The sequence below is a fragment of the Perissodus microlepis genome, chromosome 22 (genome assembly GCF_051167445.1).
Source record: "Perissodus microlepis isolate ML-2025 ecotype Zambia chromosome 22, ASM5116744v1, whole genome shotgun sequence".
Classification (NCBI taxonomy): Eukaryota; Metazoa; Chordata; class Actinopteri; order Cichliformes; family Cichlidae; genus Perissodus; species Perissodus microlepis.
The window spans coordinates 27,420,173-27,438,493 of record NC_140481.1 but is presented as its reverse complement, the minus strand read 5'-3'; the positions used below and the strand labels follow the sequence as shown (position 1 = coordinate 27,438,493).

Genomic DNA, 18,321 nt, shown 5'->3' with positions numbered 1-18,321 from the left:
GAGGCCGACTCGTATTAAAATGCACAGTCTCATGTATTAAAAAAGATTTGGTCTTTAAAGCTACTTTTTTCTATCGTGACAACTCTGCATGGGATTTCTTAACACTCACCTGCCTAAATATTATTAAGACTTCCTCATTAGGGGCGTGCTCATGCTTTCTCTGTTAACTCCGTTACTAAACTTGACCTCTCAGCCCAATTTATGGTTTTAATGAACCGAACAGTCTGTTCAAGAAGTTTGTGCCCTGGTTATAGTTAAATACTAGTATTTAATTTAGATGTTACTTAGCACTAACTAACAGGTATATGTGCATGTGTACCCATACAGTCTAGTGATGGAGCTTGATAACCTAGCTCATGAGCATTAGCACTTCTTGGTTTGAAATAACAACACAGTGAAGGTCAAAATGCTAAAATCGAGATTCAAAATGAGGCTTCACAAACCCGTGGGTGACATCGAGGTGGCGGTTTCTTGGATTTTTAACCCCTGCCAAAAAACTTTTACATTAAACATCACATTTTTCAGTCAGTGACATCTGCTCACTTTCAGTTTCTCACAGCCAAACTTTTAGATGTTTATCTAAGAACAAAATGATGTTTCTGAGGCTCGGAGTGTCTTGAATAAATCGCAGTGTAACAGGAATGCTAATAAAGAGACAAAGAGCAGAAGGAGACTGCTCTCTCGCACCCTCATTGACTCAGTAAGTCTCTGTGAGATCACCATTGGGAACTTTAAACAATAATCTGACAACATCACCACCCACTCCCATGACCCCATCATCCCATGGCTAGCCTCCACCCAGACACACACACACACACACACACACACACACACACACACACACACACACACACACACACACACACACACACACACACACACACACACACACACACACACACACACACACACACACACACACACACACACACACCTCATCTTGAGCCCACTGGTCTTTTTAAGCATTGGCATGACATCATCTCTCTGGATTGGAAAAGGGGTCTGTTGGGGGAGGGGAAGGGGGCTGAAGAGAGGGGTGGCCCGGTCTGTTTTAGAGCCAGACAGACATGTTTAGGTTTGAAATGAGCCGGGCTGGATCGGTTACAGAGAGAGTGAAACAGAGAGAGAGGTGGAGGGGGAAAAAAACAAAACCAGGAGGGCTGGTTCACGACAGTGGACGAAAGACATTTTCTCATCTCAAGACTATTAGAGGACACAGGACAAGAAATACTTCAGCTACCGAGAAAAAAAATGAAAAAAGTCAAAACGGGGTCAGACAGAAGACCAGAGCAACGTAAACCGTCTATCACATAATTCCTCATCTTTCCCTGTGTATCTGTAATCCTGCCCGGTAGTTTGTCTTTTTCTCGATTCTTCACAATATCCCTCCTGCTATCCTCTCTTCGGTGCCCTCCTATAAATACCCCCCTGCCCCCAGATAGAGTGACAGACCATTTCTCCATGCTCTACATACCCTGCAGACAGTAGCTATTATACATTCTGCCCGTGATATTTTTGCAGTCTGTCTGCACCTCGGCTCACAGTTCACAGCTTTAATAGAGGAAAGGTCTTCATCACTGAAAAACAACACAAACTATTTACCTCTTAAATAACACATACAGACACGCGATGGAATATTTGACTTATATTTTGATTGCGTCTGTTTCACTACAGCTGAAATGCTGCAATTTCACACTGTAGCAAAAAGAGTAGACCATTTATCAGGTCTACAGCCATGCTCGTGGCTTTTTAAGGCGGTATGGGCATTTTATTGTCGTGTGTCAAGTTATGTAGCTGTAGGTATGTTTCTTTATTTGATCGCAGATTGAGCTTGACCGATGCTGCAGCTTTGCTTCATCATCTGAGAACAATGAAATCTGTATAGACATTATAAGGAAGATACTGAGGGCCAGATTTACTAAACAGGGAAAAATAGCGTGTGAGCGTAATCCACAAATAAATTGAACATTAAATAATACCTTCACTGTATTTAATTAAAAAACATTTTTTCTTGTCACCATGCGTATGATGCGTGCTTGTGTAAACTCATTTAAGGGCTAAAATCTTATTAAGAGATTTCTTTTCTGCATCAAAATGAAAATATGCTGGAAAAGCTGCTTATTATTAATATAAAACATGCTTTATTTGATAAAAAAATAATATCAGTTGCCTCTTTAAACCTTGTAAACACTGAAATATTGCTTTGACCTAATTACTCCCAGTCATGTGGCGCATTAGTACACCTGCAGATCTGCTCGCTAACATGATTAATTCAAGTGCAAAATATTTAACGGAGCTTCAGACTCTTTGATGTGGCTCCGTTTTTCAAGTGTAGCCTATTTATCTGGATCTCTCCTCTCATCCTTCCCTTCTTCTTTCAGCAGCTCTTTATCTCCTCTATTTGTTTGTTCTCTGCTACACATTCCCTCGGGTCGCTCTCATTAAGAGCCCGGTGAGGGGGAAGAAGAGAGAAAAACCCAGAAACGCACACAAAGAAAGGTTAGTAGGCCAAGAATGAGGCGGACCGGAAATTAAGATGTTTGAATATATCCGAATAATCAAATTAGGATGGAAGAAAACAAGAAAGGTGCAGAGGTTTAAAAAGTTGAAGTGAGGATGAAGAGAAACAGGAACAAAGAGTCATGAGTAAAAACTCTTCTTTGATCCACCCACGCATCTCGACAACAGCGGAGATGATCGCTCTCAAGGGGACGAGGACGACCCAGACAAAATTTTTCATGTGCAAAAAAATGATTAGCGTTCATATTACGCAAGTCATCGATCATCCTGAAAAAGCAGGGCCTTCCTGGAGCGCCACAAGCTGCAGATGGCAGAAAATGCACTGACTGTGTGTGGGACTCGTTGCATACTACTCCTGAGCTCTCACATAGTTGTCTAAAGTGGACAGGATATTACATCATGTCAAGAAAATGTACTCGTTAACGAGAGAAGTCAGACTGAAAGACTAGCCTAGGCCTGTGAACAGAACACTGGAGGTTCCAGGAGTTTCTCCCAGCGGGATTTTTTTCTTTAAATGCAGAACGAGCTGTAAACAGTTATGTCTTAGTGACAACTTACAGTATTACAGTACATACAGTGTTAAGGATTTCATTATTTAGGTTAATACCTCACTGTAAACATGCGGCGTGTAAACAGTCAGATCCTAAATTTGGATCCACTGGCTCAGAATTATCACATTTCTTACTCCAGTATTTATTTTCCTTCAGTTCAGTCTTCTGCCACAATAAGTCAGCTGGCGATTGAAGTTGTGAAGCAACTTGAAAAGAATTTGCTGTGTTTGTGTCGTTGTAAATCCAGAAACTTAACAGGACAAAATAAACTTCTTACAGAGGTCACGTCTTCAGGACTCCTTCCAGTAATTTTACAAGCAGTTTAATTTCTACTCAGCAAATGTGTCATTTGCTTTATTTTTCTTTTCTAATCTTTCAGCTCCAGCCTCTTAGTAATTGTTAAACCCGTAAACTGTAAATTTGCAACACAGGATTCAAAATATTTGATCAAATCTTGGTTTGATTGAAGTCTGAAGCTGGGTGGTTCTGTGGTGGCTAGCAGTCTCTCAGTATCTAATGTTGTATGTTATAAACTTAAAACCGCACTCTCTGTGTAGTGCAAGCTGTATTTATATGGTTTAGAAAGTTTATGTAAAGCCCAGACTACCACCGAAGACTCACGCTGGGAAATGTGTCCTCAAACGCCTCAAATCCTTGAGGTAAAAAGGAGCAGCACAAACAAAGACAGTACAGCCATTTCTTGTGTTTACAGAATACGAGCTCGTCTCAACCACAAGAAAAGGAAAAAATAGACTCGTTTTGCCTCGGCATCAAATTTAGATCATTTTCCATCACCACTGTGACGAGGCTAACGAGGTCAAAACGCTAGCTGGGCGGGGCTTGAACATCACGAGGAGGGAGGGGCGTCATAAGTATTTGAGAGAGGGTGAGTGCGTTCACATATTGGCTGGAAATGTTGACAGAACCACAACTATCCTTAAAAGAACAGGAGCTGCGTGATTCAGCAGCGTGTCAGGCGTTTCAAAGAGACATGTGACTCAGCTAATCACCGTGTCCGAGTCCTGATGCACAACAGGAGTCCCCCATACACACACACACACTCATTCACCCCCACACATGTACCTCATGGTCTCTAGAGAGATGAGCAAGAGGAAGAGCACAGATACAGACCCCCTCAGAGACACATATTGAATGTCACTATTCATAACTCACTCACACACACGCAGCTGTAAATCAAAGCTCATGTTACGCTGAAGAGTCGCTGTGTATCTGTGCAAATTCATTTCAATGGCATCATGAGAAGGGAGACACACAAACACGAACAACCCGTTCACCCGGAGCTATTTTAGATTCTTGCATGTCGTCGACGAGCAGACACAATACCCGCCTGAGCCGAACTCTTGTCTTCTCAGAATCATACATATACTGTAGTCATAACAACGAACAGTGGAAATCAGACAATCGAGCTGAACAAGGAAAAAAGACGATTTGGTACAAACTACTGCAAATCTGATTCCTTGTTGAAAAACCTCAAAACATTCAGTGACAACAAATTCAGTGGCTGCAAACTCGCTGCTTTCACAGTCACACACACACAGACTGCACACATCCACGTTAATAACCAGTGAGTCCTACCTTGAACTCCTGCAGCTGCTGCTTAATCATCTCCACCTCTGTGCCAACCAGGCCCTGCGCATTCAGATTCTCTTCTGCTCTTCCCAGCAGGCCTTGCAGCTCAGCCACCAGCCTGTAGAAATCACGAACACGGTCCGCAGCATCCTCGATTTGGTCCAACCTGGCCTGGCCGCGTTCACTCAGCTAGAGAGCAGAAAACACAAATCAAGGATGTTACTAACATTTACCAAAGCCGCAACCGAGTCAGGATAACCTCCATCAGATCAGCTTCCTCTTCACTCACCTTGCCGGCCTGGCGGCTCAAAGCCTCCGTCTCCCTCCTGAGTGCGAGGAGGTCGGGAGAGGAGCCTTCGCGCCGCAGCATGGTGGTACACTCTGACGCGTGGCCCTCCAGTTCAGTCCTGAGGTTGGCCAGACGGGAGAGGAAGCCCTTCAGGGCCTCGGCCTGAGAGGCCAAGGAGTCCGCGTCGCGTCCAACGGGACTGAGGGAGTCCAGTTCATCATCAAGGTCGGCGAGACGTGAGAAGACGTCCCGCACGTGAGCCTGGACCTCGCCGACGCCCTGCAGCCGTGACTCCAGGGAGGAACAGCACTGCTCGATCTGATGGAGGAGGATAACAAGTATTTAACTATGATTGTACTTGACCTTAAATTGTATTAATTTAACAACACACATTAAAGAGATTTAAAAATACAGCAGCATCTGCCTTACAACTGAAAGACCATCTCCCCACGTGCTGTTTTACTCTGACATGAAATCTCTTTTCTCTGAAGCGTCAAACCAGAAAACATCACAAATGAAAGGGCAGAAAGAGCATGACGACTTTTTCAGTGCAGTGACTACTCTTTTGGAAATACTTTCTTTTTTAAAAAAAGCAACAAAAGCAACCAACAAGAACCAGAAATTTAATAAGAATAGAGACCCAGTAATGATATCATCTTAGAACAGAAGACTGCTTGTTCAAACCACAAATTAATCAGACAGAGAGGAGCCTGTGTGGTAATATTTTCTGTCCAAAGCAACAGCTCAAGGCTAGAGAACAACGTGTAACCAAACCAGAAAATGATGCAACACAGCAGCGAGTATAAATAGATTTCGTCTGTGTAGGTGCAAGGAAGGGACAGTAGAAGCATCTTTGCCCAAAGCACCGCAGAACTGTTTCCTCGGCAGCAATGTCATCAGATCGATAGTTTGTTTTGTTTTGTTTTAAAAAAGGTAAATAAAACATCTTAGAGGATCCCAGCGTAGCCTGATGGCTTCGATACTGTATACAGTGAGAAGTTGTGTGGTAGTTGTGACCTTAAATGGAATATATGGAAGCTGGATTGCAGAAATAAGATGAAACGTTATGGGCGCTGAATTCTGAACGCTCTGGTTTACATTTCAAACTGTGACAAAGTGCTGAATGTCCACACCGACCATACACAGCATCACTACTATAACATTAACAGCCAAACTCCTCTGACAGCTTTAGCTGTTCTGCTCTCCCTCAGTTCACTGACACACTCACTAGATCAGACACCCTCTCACACAATGACCCTTGGAATAAATCGTTCGTCCGGTGGTAAAACATGTCTTCAGTCCAGATTGCAAAAATTGCTGGTTGGGTTTCATCAACTTTTATGGCTCCTTTCATCACTGCCCCTTTGTCACATCCTGCTGTTTTACCAAAGCATGTTCCCGGGTGGCAGATTTGGCACTTTAATATGTGCATCAAGTATATTTTAGACAATTACAGGCCACGTACAGGTAATCAGCGAGGAGGAAGTTCACCCTTTTTGATAAACACAGATGTATCTGATGCCCGAGTACATTAAAGAAACTTTAACAAACCCCCTCCCTTTTTAATTACAATGACCCTGCTCCCCACCTTGTCAGTAACATCTTCATACTCTTTCTCTGCATCTTTGGCCTGCTCCTGGAGTCTCTGTGTTCCCTCTGTGCTGCCTCCTGGTGTCTGGGGTGCATCCTGCACCAGCCCCTGAGCCAGGTCTCTCAGGTAGACCACCTGAGGCTGCAAGGATCTCAGACTCTCCTGCTGACTTCTCAACCTCTCCAGGCTTTTGGCACTGCATGCCTGAATGTGAAAGAAGGCGATGTGGTCACTGCTGGCAATAACGTAAGTGTGAAGGTTAATGATCAATGCTTTTCAGTACCTGAGGTCCTAGAGCCTCCTGCACTTCGATTTGGTGCTTGGCAGCCTCCAGTCTCCTCTCCACTGCCTGTCTACCTTCTTCAAACTCCTTCAGGCGGCTGGCCAGCTCCTCCAGCTGGGCGGTGCGATTATGGAGGCTTTCGCCCAGTCCATCTACCCTCCGGTTCAGCTGAGCCTTCTCATCACGTACCTACAAAAAAACAAGTGTGTTTATCATTTACTGAACTTTAGATTTTTTCATACACTTTAATCTTGCATCGCTAATCAGATGAATGGATTTATCAGTCTCCATATTTCAGTCCATACCTCTTCCTCCCCGATGCAGCACTGCTCCAGCAGCTGATCAGATGCAGCATTAAAGGCTTCAAGTAGAGGTTGTCGTCTCTCGATGTCCAGGGACAGATTTCGTGCTTTCTGCGAGGCTTCATCCAGGGCAGATGAGTCAAGTGATGGTTGTAGCTCTTTTTCTTTCCCTTCGCAGTCTGCTAACCACGGTACCAGCTCAGCCTTGTGCTGCTGGTAAGTTTCTGCTTTGTTCAGAGTGTTTTTCAGTCTTGCCTCCCTGTCTGAGATCCTGTGGTTCAGGCCCTCCCAGTCCTGTCTCAAGGAGGTCAGACGGGCCTGCAGGGCTGAGCGCTCGTCTGCTGGTAGAGTGGCAAGGAGCGACGCTCCCTCAGCCTGGATCAGCTCGTAGGAGCCTCGCTGACTGGCAATCCCACGCTGGAGCTCATCTGTCTCTGCCAGCAGGGAGCGAATGGCCTCCGGCTGACAGGGCAGGGCGACGGTTGATGATTCTCTAGGATCTGTCTGCTTGTCAAGCCAGGAGCGCAACTCCTCAAACATCTGCTGGAACTGCTGGGTGGACGACAGGGCAGCCTGGAGCTGAGACAGACCGTCAGCTAAAGGAAAGAAAAGCAGAGCATGAGGAATTAGAAACAAACACCAAACAAGAACATAAAATAAAAATGACAAAAAGGACTTCAGAAGGTTCTGATGTATTTATCAGTGAGTTAGTTAGTAGCAGTTTTTTGCATCAACAATTATGAATCATAATAATAATAAAAATTGTAAAATAGTAATGATAATCAGTCAATGTGCCACATAAACTCCACATACCTGCACGCTCCTCCAAACTCTTGAGCGGCCCGCTGACACTCTCCAGTCGTTTGCTCAGCTCTTCTTTCAGGTAGGGTTCAGCCACGATGGCGCTCAGCTCCTGACAGAGCTTCTCCGCCTCGGCAAGCTCGGTCCGCCTTCTCTCCAGCACAGATCGGATCTCTCCGGTTTCCTGCAGGCGGCGTTTCAGTGCCTCGGGTTGAGCGCTCAGTGAGGCCTGAGCATCTAACCTCTCACTCAGAGCAGACAGACTGGAGGAAAGATCTCGGAGCAAGGCCTGAATGGGAGATTAGAAATGTTTACCACCACATGAGGAATGTGACTCAAGATTCTGCTGAAACCTCTCGACTTGTCTCAGTCTTACCTGGTACCGTTCGCTGGTTCCTTGGGCCTGATCGATGTGGTTCGACCTCTGTGTCAATTTGCTCGTTAGGTCCTCCCACTGCTGGGAAATGGAGCCCAGTTCAGAACGCACCTCTGCCAGGTCCTTGGGGTCCTGAGCAGAGTCACCGGTCTGGGAGAGGATGCCCTCAGCTGACTGAGTCAGCTGGTCAAACTGTGGCCGCCGGGTCTCAAACTCCCGCAGCATGAACTGAAGGAAAGAGGAAAGATCAAAGGCATCATTACAAATTCAATGAAGTAACCTGTCGATATCAAAAACATACAATCTGTCTTTAAAAGAAATGAAAGCTTGCAGAAAACCCCCCACTTTTTCTTGTGCTGGATTTTTATTGAATATCACTGTTTCACCTACTCAGAGCTTTAATTCTTTTTACATTTTCTGCCACGTACTTGTAACCTGACACAGCAGATGGTTTGTTAGACAGAACCATCTGGGAACTTGTCCGTGTAAACTGTTGTGAAAAGAGCTGGCACTTTCAAAAATACTTGGCAGGTGATCTGTCTATCACCGTTTACCACGGGCAAACTTCAACCTATTAAATCAGCGAACCAGAAGATGAAGAGAAATTTGCACATAGGACCACATGGCCAACAGCACTTCCGGCTTTATAAGGTAAGCATACCTGTACTTGCTGTTTCTGTGTGTTGAGCATGTTGGGGTCGATGCTCAGGGGTCCCAGAACGCTCATCATCAGCTCCTTCTCCCTCAGCCAAGGACCCAACTGATTGGCCGCTGAGGCAAAGCTGCCCAGCCTATCAGCGCACGTCTCGAGCTCAGTCTGCCTCTGAGCCGCGGTCTGATTAGCAGTTTGCCAGCGGGAGTCTGAGGAAGTAATCAAAGCAGACGTGAGAAAACTTCAGTCAAACTGTTGATAAACGTGTTTGTATATTCCTCATCTAAAAACTAACCAAAGGGAACAGATTGTTTAGGGAATATTTTTTCATTTAGCTGTGCAACATTACAGCTCAGTCATATTAGATTTTTCTTCCCCTGCCCCTCCTACCTCTTCTGTCTCCTTCACTGACTCATGTTCTGGGCATCCTGCAGTGCGTGTGTGTGTACTCGGTCCACATGGCTTTGAAAAGACTTTATGAAATATGAAATATAAAGGCCTCCTTCTTGGATTTCACCTTACATATTTCTGTCTCTGTTCGCTCATAGGAGGCCCTGGTAAAAATATCAAGTATTCGAGTGAACAAACAGCTCCGACAGGAGCGCTTCCCACTCTCTCCCTGGACAGTATTGATTTCACCTTCTCGTCATCTCATATAAAAGTTATTACAAATTCTAAAGTAACGTGCAAGTTTCCTTCAGAGCCATTTTCAACTAAGCAAAAAAAAAAAAACTTCATCTTTTAAGGCCGTTTAAAGAAGTCTGGAAAGATTACGTTTCCAGCACAGTCTACATCTACAGTCCTCTGCATTTTTATCTGTTTCTTATTGTCCTCTCATATTTATCAAACTTGACATGAGGGAACATGAACTCCTGACTGCTACAGGTATCACAAGTCATATTTCTCTAAATCAGCGTTTCTTTGTGTCAAGCCCCTCAGGCAGTGTTTGTTCTCTACATCACTGACTTGCATCTCCTCTGCGTGAATCGCTCATGCTTTGACACAGTGCATCGTCTTCATAATGGATCTCTCCAAAAGTACTGCGCAGTGCAGTGCTCATTCCCGTTTCCCACACACAGGATTTACTTGGGGTGTACTGCACAGGTAAGTGCATACTTGGCAACTCATTGAGCATCCTTCATACATTTTTTTTTTTTTTTTCATCCAACGGAAACACTCCCATCACACTATTTTAAAACTAAGCTAAGCTCAGCCGTTCCTGTCTCTTGTCTCCATACTAGATAGTTGTCCAGTCCTACATCATCTTTTCCGCCGTCACCTACAGCACATACCTATCTCTTGCAGCTGTTGTCTCCAGGTGTCTGCTTCTGGTGAATCGGGATTTTCAGCAATCAGTTTCCTCAGCGTGCTCTTCAGCTCCTCCACCTTTCCTGAGTGCTCGGCCAATTCTGACAGCAGGGCCTGCAGAAGAAAAACAACGTCTGCATATCAAAGCTATTCAATAAAGCAAACAAAACTTGGTTATAACAGACAACAGATGACTTTGCTGCATCTTTACCAAAGAAAAAAAGGCACCACAAAGCATTAGAGTCTATCCTTTACCTTGTTCTCCTGGGCCTGAGCTCGTACCACCTCCGGTTTGGAGGGAGAGGCGGTCTGTGCCTGTCTCAGGCTTTGCTCTCTGTCTGTCAGCCAGCTCTTAAGCTCTTCTGTGCCCTGCCTGGCCTTCTGCCTCAGCTCTAGCGAGGCCTGCTGCTGACCAAGACGCTCCTTTAACTCCCCGCCCAAAGCGTCATATCGACTGTTCACATCAGACACTGCTACCTGGAGCTCTGTCAGATCTGAGGGCCAAAAAAGGCATAAACCCTGAACATATTAGAAAACCCCGTATACACCAGAACAGAGAAAACCAGCAAACAAGCAAAATGTCAGAGCAAAAGGATAGGAAGACCCACAACTGTACATAAAGAGAAACTTTGGAGTGAAGCAGTGGAGACACCAGTATTTTTTTTTAATGTAATAAATATACCTGCTGTGTTTTGGATGGACAGAAAGCCAGCAGTGACAGGACAGAGTGAGTGCACAGGAAAGGGTAAAACAGAGAACACTCTCTAAAAGCACCACTAATGTAGGTGGTGGTCAACTCTGAGGTTCATGTTAGACTCTCATTTTAACCATGTGGGGTCTGCTGCTTCTGACTACACAAAGGTTGTGCAGCGGTGTCGCGCTGGCTTTTGTGAATACGCGTGCTGCTGAGATGTTATATAATAAACAGCGAGTGAAAAGACACCACACGGTTAAGTCGGGCTTGATGGAGAAAAAGGACAGAGAGCGAGCTGGAGGGAGAGCTCACCTTTACAGGTGTGAATGCCATTGACACTGCTGGGACCTGCTGAGCCATTCATGTGAGGAGCACCTGGGAGAAAAACACACACAGCTGACTGAGTACAACATGCTCATGCAAACACCGTCGCACAAACATCAACGTGGCGAGCGATGAACCATGGGTTTGAAAAAAGGTTCAGACACAGGTGCTCAACAGTACCAAAAACATCTGCCAGCGTACAAACAATATCAGCACAGGATGCTCGGGAGGAAGTGAGGAATGCTGAGAGACAGACTTGGGAGAAAAAGACACGGCGGATACCCACAGTCTGAACATGGACACAGGAATCTAATATGTGTGTAACACACAGCAAGATAAATACTCACTGCATTCGCCTACTTCTGTTTTGGTTTTATTTGATTTAACTATTAAGATGTGTACACAAGAATATCCAACCATGTAACCAGAGGGCAGAACACCTAGAAGTGAGTGGATACAAATGTTTCTGATGTGGTCCAAAGCTGGAGAAAATAACTGGAAAAGTCTGGGATTTAGTTTGTGGTTTTGTTGGATTTCCCTGCAAAGTCTGCAGGTAACAAACTGTTTTAGAAGTTGGCAGCGCTCCCCGTTTCCTTCATTATTTAAACAAGCCGTCGTAGCTTAGCTGTATCACAGGAATGTACCGCGACAGGTCTGATTATTAATACAGATTCATTACACTTGTTGTTTTTGTCGTCGACTTCCTGCAGTTCTTAATTCATGATTTGTTTTTCATATCTGTTTACCTCAGGTCAAATTACTTTATAAATCCTCTGATGATTCCCCCCCCCGCCCCCCCGCCCACACCATCTGTAATTCTCACTTAAAAGCGCTCTCATGCGTAAACAAAGTCATTTAAACTGAAGCAGAGTGTGAGAGTGCTTATTGATTGGCAGCTTCTGCATCCTCGTTCTTACCCGTTTTGGTCTGAGGAGCGGTGATATCGATGATGAGCGATTCCAGCTCAGAGCCCGTCTTGTTTAGCTCTTGAACTCGGGATCCCTGCGACTCCCAGTCGTGCAACAAGTCCTGAAGTCATAAAGCATTTTAAGGAGTCATTTCAAGTAGCATGGATATATTTTTTTCCCATGATTCACATTGTATGAATCATTTACTACCAAATTAATTAACCTTAAGCTGCTGAACTCTCCTCTGCAGGCCCTCGGTGTTGAGGTTGGCCTCTTTGGAGGGCAGCTGGTCCTGTGCTGTCTGAAGCCACCTGACGAGGGAGCCGGAGAGGCCGCGGAACTGGAGCAGCTGTTGCTCGCAGGCCTGAATGGCAGCAAACCTGTGTGTGGAAAAACAGACGATGAGGAAGGAAGACGACAACGTGAAGACAACAAGTCGTAGACAGAGACCAGAGAACGTACGGAGAACCAGAGCAGGGAAAGTTCTGCTTAAAAAACACATTTTTTAATTTTCATTTTATTGTCAAGTAATCATGTGATCCATTACAGTATAAACAGTTACCCACTGTAATTTTTTAAAGACAGAAAAATGCCCAGACAAAACACTGCTGACATGAACCAGCCAAGGTCCACGCTGGCATGGAGGCAGCATTAACACAGCCTTGACCTCCCTCTCTGTGTATGTGATCTGTGTCGGGCTAAAGCTGGAAAAGTGCTGACTGCCTGCAGACAAAACAGCTCTGAGAAGACGTCTGGCATGGAGCGGTATCATTATCACGCTGCTATTTTCTCTCCCTCGGGATTCGAGGCTGGGAGTTATCTGAGCGGGCAGTTTATAGGACGGACAATGAGCCATGTGAACTCTGCTTATATTAGTACCCTGGTCAACACATCAGTTCACACTCATTTGAATACAGTAGGCTCACACAGACAGACACAGTACTGTACCCCAGTACTGAGAAACATCACGTAAGATTAAAACAAACCCACATCCTACAGTACGTCGTATGAGTGCCGTTTAGCCACTATAAAATTAGAAATAATATGTTGATTTTACAGAAGGCTGACTGCCCCACCAATCTGAACTATAATCCAATAAATCTGCACCAGACTGATGGTATTTATAAATTCCCAACCCCCTGCTGACAGGCTTTAAGTGTGGCTGCTCACTGATACAACGTCAGGCCTTGTAGGCATAGCAACCGGTGCCTCGTGAAGGTTACAGATTTAGAAAACAAAATTTGGAAACTGCTCCACTCACACAGTAAGTATTTTAAAAGTAGATAAAACTCAATCTTAGACGAATCAAACCACATCCTAGGTTTGCTCTGAATTCATCTCCAAGGTCGTCTCATTTGAGGTAAGTCTAGAACGGGCTGGCATTTTTATGATTCACACATCTGGGAGCAAATGGTAAATAAAGGAGCCATGGTACTGTTCAGAGATTTGTATCTGGTTCCCTCTTGTGTATTTTATAGTGAACCTGGCAACTGATGAGACAGGAGCTGCATCATCCTCTTTTAGGAAACTTGCACACTTGAATTTAAATTCTACATTATACTGTTATAAAAAAAAGTCTTAAATTACCAAGTTATCTAAATTTAAAGGGACATTAGCTGTAAAAGTTTCTGTTTTCTATGATTTTTATTACTCAAAAAACAAACAAACACCAAAAAACAAAAAACTTGTGAGCATGAACTCTTTCCTTACAACACAGTTTGGGTTCCTTTAAAAACACTTGTTCCTTATTCACATTTACAGCTGCACAACCTGAAAGTGCATTTTTCACATTGGTGTTTTTACCTTTCGTTTACATTTTCTTCCAGTTGGTTGAATTCATCAGTGACCTCTTTGACATTGTCCAATAAGCTTTGAGTATTACTGAAGGGTTTTGATTGGCTGAGCTCAGTGCCAAGGTTGCAGAAGGATTTCAGCTGCCCGGCTTCCTGTTCCAGCTCCGATCGGACCTCCTGAGAAAACACACACAGACAAAAATGTTGGACAGAGCCACCGTATGACCAATCCACTGACCTATTAATGAAAATCTGTCGACCCTGCTAACCTCAATGGTCTGCCTGTAGTCGTCCACGCTGCGGTCCGGTTGACCGACAGGACTCAGAGCCTTCACTCGGCTCTGGGTGAAGACCTGGAGGTCTGACCCCAGCCGCTCGTAGCTCTCCAGCTTGGGCAGCAGCCCTTTGAGCTCAGCTTCCCTCTCAGCCTGGCTGGCCTGTGCTGCAGTGAAGCGCTGAGTCAGATCTTCTAAACTCCCCTGAAGGCCTGAAGCCGTGGAGGCATCTGAGGTGTGAAGCAGTTTGGAAACAGAGTCTCGTGTTGCGTCCACACTGCCCTGCCGGGAGAGTAATTCCTGCCGAAGTTTCTGAACAAGAAAGACGAAAAAAAAAAGAGTAGGATGGAGATTTATTATAACTATAAACCTACAAAATTCAGGCAATTTTTTTCAGATGTTTTATACTTTGTGAAAAAATTCAGCATTTTTCTTTTGGTAATTATCCCACCTGGTTCTGAGTAAGGGCATCCTGTACAGCCTGTGCAGTGGGTTCAATTGGTCCAGGGCTCAGAGCCAGTTTGTCCAACCAGCTCAGCAGACCCTTGAGGCCCTCCTGGACGCTGACAGATTGGGCCACAGCTGTCTGCAGCTGCTCGGCCCGTTCTGAGACAGATGTGGAAAGGGAGTCGAATCTCTTCTCCAAGCCATCTAAAGAGAAAGGGTGCGAAACAAGTCAAGCTGTGAAAGAGGCCAAATAAAGGCTCTGTGGTCTGTGATTATAACTGAAGTCAACGTGTCTGGCAGATTAAATCACCTGCAGCACACAGGATGTCAACAGCTTTCAGGGAAGGAGATTCATCTGTGCTGACCAGATCTCTTCCTGCCCTCTTCACCTTCTCCAGCTGCACCGAGTGCTCTGCCAGCTCATCCTGAAGCAGCTGGAAATAGAGATACCCATAAAACCCATAAAAATTTCCTATAATCCTCATAAATATTACAGCCTTTTTTCGTTATCTGAAAAATTAAATGAATGTTTTTCATAATTTCTTTGCACGATATACAGCTATGGAATGAAGACTGCAAACTAGGCCATGTTATTGACCGTGTCTCAATTGCATCTTTTCTCTTTTCTCTGTCATTTTGTGCTCATTAATGCAGGTGTTGGTCATTGCATGCTTCACCTGTACTTGTCGTAGTGTGTTCTGTAGGTTCTGCGGGTCTGTCTCTCCGCTGGCCTTCGCTATGCTTTGGTTCTGTTCCTGAGTGCTGAGCCAGGAGTGGAGGGAGACGACCTCATCCTGGTACTGCTGGTATCTCTCCAACAGGCCGGACAAACGGCTGCCCAACTCTGTTGACTGCACATAGCACACAAAGGTTTTTAACCAAGCATTTTTAAGCATATAAATGAACCAAATGTTGCGTTTAGCACAGTTCCTAATGATTATCAGAACTTCCTTCACCTTGGTGTGTAGAGTGGTGTATCTGTGGTTGGCATCCTGTAGATTGTCAGTTACCAGCTGCTTGGTGCTCTCCAGAGATGCATCTGAACCACCACCTTGCTCCAGAGCTCCCTGAACAGAGTCCAGAACTTTCTGACCCGAGATGGAAACGAAGCGTAAGTCCGCCTTGTGGCAAATCACATCTTCGGCAAGCTGGAATTACACATGTATTTACAGGTCAATTGGGAATAAATTCACAGAGTTTAAGTGGAAAATATAATTTTAAGTTTTCATGGAAAGCACGATTATATCAGAAGGTCATCAGTTCAAATTTCAAGAATGGGTGGGAAAAACATGTAAGGAAAACACATAAAACACTGTAAATGTGGTACCAGGGGACTCTTCATGAGTAAATTATCCTAAACCGGTAAAGTGGAATTTCCCTCCCCCTCCCACATGTGAGACTATATAAAAACATATGGATAACTTGAACTGGAGCGTGGAAACTTAGTCACCCATGGATAACCAAAGAAAAAAAACAACAACAACAAAACATACATTAGCAACAGTGATTTCAATCTGGGCCCAGCCCATTTACTTCAGTTCAAAGCAGCAAAAACCACGTTCGGCTAATTCAATCAAACTGCAGAGCCACAATCCCACAAGAAAACTTGTCTGTCTGGAGAATTTCCTGCTCAGCAGTAGATGCAGTACAGAGTTCGAACTTCTAAAGGTTTGCTTTTTCCTTCTTTTTTGGGGGGGAAGAGGGAAAAAAAGGCTTTACAGATGTGCAGCTCACCCAGTGGCATCACCACTGTGTCTCTATCTGCAGGACTGAGGTCAGCATCATGTGAAAAATTAATTTGATACAACAGCTCCCTCTTGTGGAGAATTACTGGCATCCCATTTGGAAACAGTCCATATGTATATGTTTGTGAGTCAATGCCCAGCTTCATGAGAAACTTCATATTGAAATATAGAAAAGCGTTGAACATAACAGATGAAAACAGGCAAGGTTTTAATGCTGTAACATGTACTTTCTCAACCTAGTATCAACCTAGCAGCTAATATTACCTACATACATGCAAAAGGTTGGTTTTATTTTGAAAAGGCTTATTGTCTTAACTTTCACAGTGTAGATAATAACCCAACATGAAGACAAAGCTCAACTCTGCACCCCTGCCTGCTGAGCTCCGATGATTGTTCTCACAGTATTGTAAACGCTGGAGATGCTGTCGCTCTAGTGTAAAAACTATGTCACAACAGCATTTTCTTTCTGTAAAAAACAAAAAACCTTTCATAATGAAGGAAACCATCTGTGTTAGCAACAATTGGCTGGACTCTACTTCCATGTACCTTTCTGTGCTCGTCTAGCCTGCCCTTAAGTCCTTGTGCATCTGTTTCTCCTTCGCCAAGAGAACGAAGATCCTGTTCACTTTGTTCCAGCCAGGTACCCAAACTTCCATGTTCCTGGAGGAATTTTGTCAGCTCATCTTTCAGAGCCTCAGACTTTCTCAGACGGTCCTACAAGATAAACGATACAGGAGAGGCAGTCCGTTACCACAGGGGCTAAACACCACCGTCACTAACGCAGCCTCATTAAGTTGCAACTGAACAAAAAAGATATTCCTACACAGCGCACATATTATGTATGAAGAATAGCACACTTTTTATACACATATTTATACTTTTAGTACCTGGCAGCTCTTCAGTTTGTCCTGGTGCTGAGCCTGCAGCTGGTCCAGGGCAGCCCTGAGTCGCTGTTTCTCTTCAGGAGGAACTGTTGTGTCAGGCTGCTCCAAAAGGGACCGAGTCGACTGGGTGATCTGCAGCAGCTGTGCCTGCTGAGCCTGGAGCTGCTGAAGCTCCGCCTGGCAGAAAGATGATATCGGTCAGAACTCTGTAATATTGTAAGGCATTTAAATCAAAATGTGCCAAACATAGATCAGAGAGTTAACCTGTAGCATCTCAGTATGTGACATCACAGCGCCCTCTGGTGGTGAAAAAGGTGAATCAATAACATCCTGGGCTGCTGAAGATCCAGCTAGAGTCTTTCCAGGTTGGTTAAGGGTGGACAGTTCATTCAGGAGGGAGTCTATATGAGTTCGGGTCTCCTGTAGTTCCTCCACTGCTTTCGCCTGGAGAGGAGAAGACAGGAGCAGAGTGGAGGGTAGAAGACGTTAAATTAAAACCTAGTTGCTTTAAATGTTAGGTTTTAACTTTTAAAATGTCTTTAATGTATGAAAAAATATCTTCAGAAATGGGTAAAAATAGTTGTTTTAACAAGGGGATTTTTAAAATTCTGACAGATGTATGACCACATTGCTGCTCTTACCCTTTGTGTGTTCTGCTGCACAGTGTTATTAATGGCCGTGTCGAGCTCGGACAGCGTGGTGTTGGTTGAATCTGTCAGAGCACTGTACTGCTCCTTCATTCTTGTTAGCGCCGCCTGGAGGTTCTCCCTCTCCTCTGGGCTCAGGGTTTCTCCTTGCTCTGACAGGAGCTCCTCCACAGACCTGATGGCCTCAGCTATGCCCTCGCCTTTAGTGTGGAGGTCTTTCTGGACTTCCTGAAGACAGAAACATTCCCTTAAATATTAAGGATTAAATGACAAAAATTTTTAATGATATAAGTGCGATATCCAGAATTACTGAGCTGAATCTTATACACACAAACAAGAAA

General features: G+C 44.5%; 1 protein-coding gene across 9 annotated transcripts in view; it reads right to left on the bottom strand.

The window, feature by feature from the left end:
• Positions 1-18,321, bottom strand: part of LOC146363381 (microtubule-actin cross-linking factor 1-like) — a 117,204-nt gene that overhangs the window by 55,712 nt on the left and 43,171 nt on the right. For all 9 annotated transcript variants that reach the window (XM_084919776.1, XM_084919772.1, XM_084919778.1 and 6 more), the window contains 23 exons: positions 17,975-18,208; positions 17,598-17,777; positions 17,337-17,510; positions 16,996-17,163; positions 15,661-15,852; positions 15,382-15,555; positions 15,015-15,138; positions 14,709-14,908; positions 14,252-14,569; positions 13,993-14,159; positions 12,413-12,569; positions 12,199-12,310; positions 11,270-11,332; positions 10,519-10,757; positions 10,248-10,377; positions 8,965-9,164; positions 8,304-8,531; positions 7,940-8,216; positions 7,130-7,722; positions 6,825-7,013; positions 6,539-6,745; positions 4,951-5,268; positions 4,668-4,850 (listed from right to left, as the gene is read on the bottom strand). In XM_084919776.1, coding sequence (XP_084775902.1) covers positions 4,668-4,850; positions 4,951-5,268; positions 6,539-6,745; positions 6,825-7,013; positions 7,130-7,722; positions 7,940-8,216; positions 8,304-8,531; positions 8,965-9,164; positions 10,248-10,377; positions 10,519-10,757; positions 11,270-11,332; positions 12,199-12,310; positions 12,413-12,569; positions 13,993-14,159; positions 14,252-14,569; positions 14,709-14,908; positions 15,015-15,138; positions 15,382-15,555; positions 15,661-15,852; positions 16,996-17,163; positions 17,337-17,510; positions 17,598-17,777; positions 17,975-18,208 — 4,827 coding nt within the window. The remainder of the gene's footprint in view (positions 1-4,667; positions 4,851-4,950; positions 5,269-6,538; positions 6,746-6,824; positions 7,014-7,129; positions 7,723-7,939; positions 8,217-8,303; positions 8,532-8,964; positions 9,165-10,247; positions 10,378-10,518; positions 10,758-11,269; positions 11,333-12,198; positions 12,311-12,412; positions 12,570-13,992; positions 14,160-14,251; positions 14,570-14,708; positions 14,909-15,014; positions 15,139-15,381; positions 15,556-15,660; positions 15,853-16,995; positions 17,164-17,336; positions 17,511-17,597; positions 17,778-17,974; positions 18,209-18,321) is intronic.